This window comes from Atta cephalotes (genome assembly GCF_000143395.1).
Source record: "Atta cephalotes unplaced genomic scaffold scaffold00006, whole genome shotgun sequence".
In the NCBI taxonomy this organism is placed as follows: Eukaryota; Metazoa; Arthropoda; class Insecta; order Hymenoptera; family Formicidae; genus Atta; species Atta cephalotes.
In genome coordinates, this window is record NW_012130070.1 from 5,729,108 (window position 1) to 5,735,362 (window position 6,255).

General features: G+C 35.0%; 1 protein-coding gene across 1 annotated transcript in view; it reads left to right on the forward strand.

The window, feature by feature from the left end:
• The first annotated feature begins 5,610 nt into the window (after window positions 1-5,610).
• Window positions 5,611-6,255, forward strand: part of LOC105626767 — a 4,241-nt gene continuing 3,596 nt past the window's right edge. The window contains exon 1 of the mRNA XM_012208063.1: window positions 5,611-6,165. Within this exon, the coding sequence (XP_012063453.1) occupies window positions 5,611-6,165 (555 nt within the window). The remainder of the gene's footprint in view (window positions 6,166-6,255) is intronic.

A 6,255-nucleotide genomic window follows, 5' to 3' on the forward strand; every position in this document is an offset into this window, starting at 1 on the left:
CTCTCTTCTTCTTCTCTCTCTCTCTCTCTCTCTCTCTCTCTCTCTCTCTCTCTCTTATAATAGTCCGAATAGAAATCATGAATCATCCAACAATTAAAATATAAAGCTAAAATAATGGCAGGTCGTTGCCTGCGTGAAATCAGGCTAGGGCGGTAAAGGTGAAAGGTCAAAGGCAACGGGCTAGCACAGATATCGACTCGGGTGAGATCGAGAAGGCGAGGTAACCGGGTTACAACCGGGGTGGCGGATAGGCACCCTCCAAAGCGGGTTGCCCTAGAATTCGACTTCGGCGTTTTCGCACACGCGCGTTCAACAACACCCCCCTCGCCTTTGTATCATTTGCGAGGATTGCAAAATAAGAATAAATATATAAATTGCTGTATAAATGCAAAGCACGATTTATTATCGCTAGTATAACATTTTATCCTAAAACAACTCCTAATAATCTCTTCTTTTTAATTTATATGAGTTATTAGATGATATTTTGTAATATTATATCCCTCGATCTATAATCCAAATAGAAACATTTATACATAAAATTTCTTTATATAAATTCCTTTCTTTTATATAAATTATCTCTCGGTAATTATCATTGAGTTTAGATTAATTGTTTGAATTTTTTTTTATAATCATGGTCAGATTGTTTCCTTTTCTTTTTTTTTGCGAATGCGACACTTCCGTGTAAATGCGGTGAAAGTGACAGGTCAGCTGCTGTTATGTTCGCATCCCCGCCTAGATTCAACCCTGCGCGAGGTCCCTATTGCGCATGCGGTTGCCGATAGAAGGGATGAAGTAGAGGAAGAGAGAGAGAGAGAAAAACGGAGAAATAGAGAAGAAGAAAGAGAGAGAAAAGGAGAAAGAGGGTAGAGGCGCATGCAGTGCGGCTGTCTGCGACTGCTCATGACTCGTCCGTCAGTCGGTAGTCGTGGGTGGTTGCACGCACGCTCGGGGGTGACGGGTGCGTCTACATTGCGCGAGGAGGGCGATGGAGATTTCGTGCGCCTTGCTGGCGATCGAGTGAGACGCGCCATTCGTTGAACTGTGTCACATCGTCGTCGTCGTTGTCCGTATATCAAATTGTTCGTGATAAGAGTGGCACGAATGGACAAGGGCAGCGCATAAAAGAAGGAACCCTCGCGAGCGCAACGGGGTGACAAAATGTCGATGTATCACTGTTTATTGTGAACGAGTCGAAGAAACGAGGCAGAAAGGCAAAGGGAGAGAGAGACAAACAGAGAAAGAGAGTAAATAAGAGGATTGATAACGGTTGCGATACCTATCTCTCTCTCTCTCTCTTTCTCTCTCTCGGATTGTTGGTACGCGCAGTCGTTTTTGATGTTGTTGGCTGGCTTGATGCCTGTTTCTTCTTTTTTGTTTGCTATATATTTATTGCTGTTGCTGCCGCCGTTCGCTGCTGCAGCGGTCATTTGCGACCGAATTAAAAAAAAAGAGAGAGAAAAAGATGTACTCCAGCATAGCCTTTTTGTTGTCTCGTTGTTGTCGTCGTCGTCTTCGTTGTCCTTAGATTCCTCCAATATATTCATCCTTAAAAAAAAAAAGAATTTTCATTGCTGTCGTGAGAGAATGAGAGTTACATGATGTATCCGAGGGCCACCAGCCAGCCTATAATTTCCTTTTTATCACAAGTAGATGATACTATTCTTCTCTTCTTCTTGGTGCCTCTTGCGTGTCGCGTTCGTCATGGTCTACTTTGATACAACAATTATCTGAGGACCATTACGTCGAATATTTTCCTGTCTATATCTTTATGCACGCACATATCCGTCGCCTATGCATGTCGTTCTTATCCGTTAGATAACGACTAACTATCCAACTCACTCGTCATGCATTTTTAACTGCTGCACCGTGGACAACGATTCCAAATCTTCGGGTATAAGCAGCTAATTTCCAATGTGAATAATTTGTGTTCTGTTTCATCAAGTTTAATAACTTCAACCGCGCTATTATATTTACGCAACACTGAAATTCAAGAGAAAGATAGAAGAAAATAAAAAGGGAGAACTGTATTAATTAATTATTTGCCGCTTTCTACAATCTTTGTAGAAGGGGAGAGATAATTAATCGATTATCTCGTCAGTCTGAATTAAAATAGAGTTAATACAAGTATACTAATTCTATTTTCTCCCTTTTCTTTTTTAAACTTTTTTTTAGAATATTAGAAATTCTGCATTAAAATTATCAGTATAAAATCAATTTAGATTGTATATACAATCGAACTATATTAGATTCATTAACTTCAAAGATTTTAATAGATTAAAATTAAAAATTCAAACAATTATTGCCTTCTCAGTGATTGCGTGTATCAATATCGATTAATTATTTAATTAATTTAGAATGATAATATAGTCGGTTTTTTGTTTAAAAAGGATTTATTTCTAGAGATAAAAAAAATTATTCGATTACTTTTGAAACTAATAGACATTGCTGAGATCAGTCATAAAAGATCGCAGTAATCAATAAAAAGAAATTCGCGCATTTTGCACGTGGCCTGCAATTTGTTTCACTATTCACTATTCTTTTCTCATTGCTTTTTCTTCGCAATAAGCGCTTGCAACGTGTAATCACTAATCAAGCACTTTTTATATAAATGTATGTAAATATGCATAAAGTAGAAACTGCTTCTAATACTTTTTGAATATTGTAAATAATAGTGTAAATAATAGTGTATGACAATTATGAATTGTCACAATGCTTAAAGAATATTGTAAACGCGTCTCCCGCACACATAAATCGATTAAAATTAAATCTTAAATAAATCAAACGTTTTTTTTTTATAAATCAATCAGTTCATGTTGACAGGGTTGTTAGCGAAAAAGAAAAAAAATTTCCCTAACTTTCACTTTTTGAAAAAATTCCCTGACTAAAACTTGAAAGATTCTTTGAATAAAAATAAAGAAAAAATTAAAATACTTTATCTTACAAATAATAAAATTATTAGTGCAATAAAATATAATGGAAAATAAACATAAAGTTTTTTGTAATATTTATAGTAGCATATTATAACCTCACTTGGTTAATATATACACGGGGATAAATAACTACCGATTCAAAGTTGCATGTATCGGAGATCAGAAAGCATAAGAAAAAATGAGAAGGTGTGAGAAATAATAAGAAAGCTTGAAAAGGTATGAGAAAATGTGTACATACGCCGTATACTCTTGTCATGTATTAGTTACATATATTTTTACTATCGGATATTCTTGTTTAGAAAGATCATGATTATAATAAATAAACAATAAATTATTTAACTTAAATAAGTTGCAAATAATACAATATAATATGACTTAGAAGTGTGAATGTGTTGCAAATGTTAACACTTTGACTTTCCGAATAAAAATCTGTTATAATCATTGTGCAACTAATTGTTTTATACAACCTGTAACTAATTTTATACACAACATGAACGATATGCGAGCATTTTTTTTCGATGCTGCGACACGTGGTATCGCCGGCATTTATCTGATAGCTTTGCTCGCGAAACCAACATGATGTCACTAGACGGCATAGACTACGTTCCATTTAACGCTCACACACTCGTAAAATCATTTCATCCTTGTCATCAGATGTTAAACAAGGACAAACGAGATGCTCGCGAGCATTGCGAGCGTTAAGTGAAATATATGACTATTGATACGCAATGAATTAAAAAAAAATAAATTACAAGAAATAACGGATTATATCTTTGTTTTGCACATTGCTTATTGAGATTTAATCATTTCATTAAAATACTGTATAATGTTCTAATTATCATTTTAATTAATTTTAATTAGAAATGATTTACGAAATATTCATCTCACACACACACACACACACATTAAACATACATATTTTGACTTTTACAAAGTTAAGTTTTTTCTTTTTAACAACATCCATTAATGGTTTTCTGCAAATTGTTCATTGCAAAATTAAAAATAAAAAAAAATATTTGCATTGTTTCTTTAACAAATTTTTAAAATTCTGTCATAATTTTTAAAAAAGTAAAGTTTAAATTTAGAATTTTATATTTACAATAAATTAATTATTGTAAAAGTTTATTAACTTAAAATAAAATTAATAAATTAATTTTATTTTAGGTTAATAAATTCCTTAATAATAATTTCCCTGACTTTTCCCGGTTTTCTCTGATTATTTTTTAATTTCCCTGATCGCTAACAACCCGTAAATTTATCTTAAGAATAAATAAATAATGTACATATTTTATCAAAATCAAATTTAGAAAATAATTTTTCGAAAGCATTAAATTGCTCCATAGGATTGTCATTTATTAATGCAAACTGAGTTTTTAAATATTTTAAATTATTTTCGCATGTAATATAATTTATATGTGTATAAAAAATATTATATACTTACAATTATTCTATTATACTTACTTAAATTTAGTTAAAAGAATATCATTAATTTGTACAATATTATTTCACTATTCCAAAATTATACTAAATAAAATTTAGTTAAGGTGTTCTCAATTTCACAAAAAATTATTTCTTAAATAAACATATGTATAATTATGTACATAGAATTTTCTTGTGTTATGCTAGAATGTAGTTATTGTAGATGTGGCAATTAAATGTAAATTAAACATAAACACACACACACACACACACACACACACACACACACACACACACACACACACACATCCATACACAATTTTACAATTTTTGTTATTCAGCGAACGCATAACTGAAATATTCTAAATAGCATTTTATACGAAAATTACATTAATTACTAATTAAATAATTAATAATGTTCAAATCAAGAAAAAAAACAAATTTTAATCAGATTATATATATATGACAAATTAATTTTTTAATTTTATCTTAAAACTGAATTAAATAATATATTGAAAAAATACAAAATTAAAAAATCTGCGACATTGTGTAAGAATGTGATCGTAATTGATTACATAATATTTGTATTAATATATAATTCTTGAATTTTTGATTCAATTTCTACAATTTTTTGTTTTCTTTTTCTCATTTAAGACCTAAGTATTTATTTCGCTTTAAATACAAAAAAAAGTACAAAATTAATAATGATAATTAAAAAGAATAGATCTGTGTATATGTATATATCACTTGATTGGAATTTTAGAATTGAAAAGGAGTTTTTGAATTAAAAAGAAATAATATTTTCCATCTTTCGGAATTAACTATGTGAAAGAAATGGTGTAACTTATATCATACGTGCGTACACGAGTCACTAAGCTAATAATGCGTTATGTGTTCGCCGATTACGTGTTCGCTCGATTAGTGAAGATTTAATCCAAAATGAATCGCAAAATGAATCGCTTTTAATCGTGCTTGCCGCGTAGTGATTTAGAGACATAGATCATAACGACGGGCGCCAAAGACTGGCGGAGCTCCGTCACATTTCTTGCCTTTCCAGAGGGGCAAGGAAAAGAGTGAAACAAAGGGAAAGAGACTGATATTTCTTCGGGATAGAACAAAGGTGCGAAAAACATATACCATGGCAAGGACTGATCATCAACCGATAATGCGACATAATTCGTAACGGGAACGGGGGGCTGCCCCGAATACGGAGTCGCCTTGAGACGGCAAGCGAGGAAACGACTCGGTAACTCGCGGAGAGATGTATGCCGCGGCGGGAGGTGCGAGTATCGCCAATCGGAGAAAGCAGAAGCGGCTGCAGCTCAACAAGCAAGTGCCGATCAATGTCGTTCCATCAAGACTGAAAACTGGCTTACCTCCTGGTCCGCGTCACCAGCAACACTACCAGCATCACCAGCATCAGCATCAGCACCAACACCAGCATCAGCATCATCACCAGTATCATCAGCACCACCACCATCATCACCATCACCCGACCAAGCTCGCCGCCTGTCCGCATCAAGTCACATCAGCACAGCAAGCCCCGCGAGCGCAAAACCAGGCACCGACGTCGACATCATCGTCATCCGCTGCATTTCATCCGGTCATCGACGATCGGCGCCGTCACATCGACCGTCACAAGTCCCAGCAGGTCGCTCCAGTCTCGCCGATCCAATTCCCGATTTCACCGCCCCCGCTCTCCCTCGAATCCTCGGCATCCGCCACCACCTTCCCGGCCAACAAGTCCAGCAACTTTCCCTTCCCGCCACCCTCAATCCTCGATCTCCGAGTTTCGCCTCCTACTTCGGAGCTACAGGTGGGTAACATCATCGGGTACTCTCTCCTCATCACCAGCCTCTTTCGGGCTCACGCTGTTCTTTAGTCGCTCTCTGTCTCTCTCTCTCTC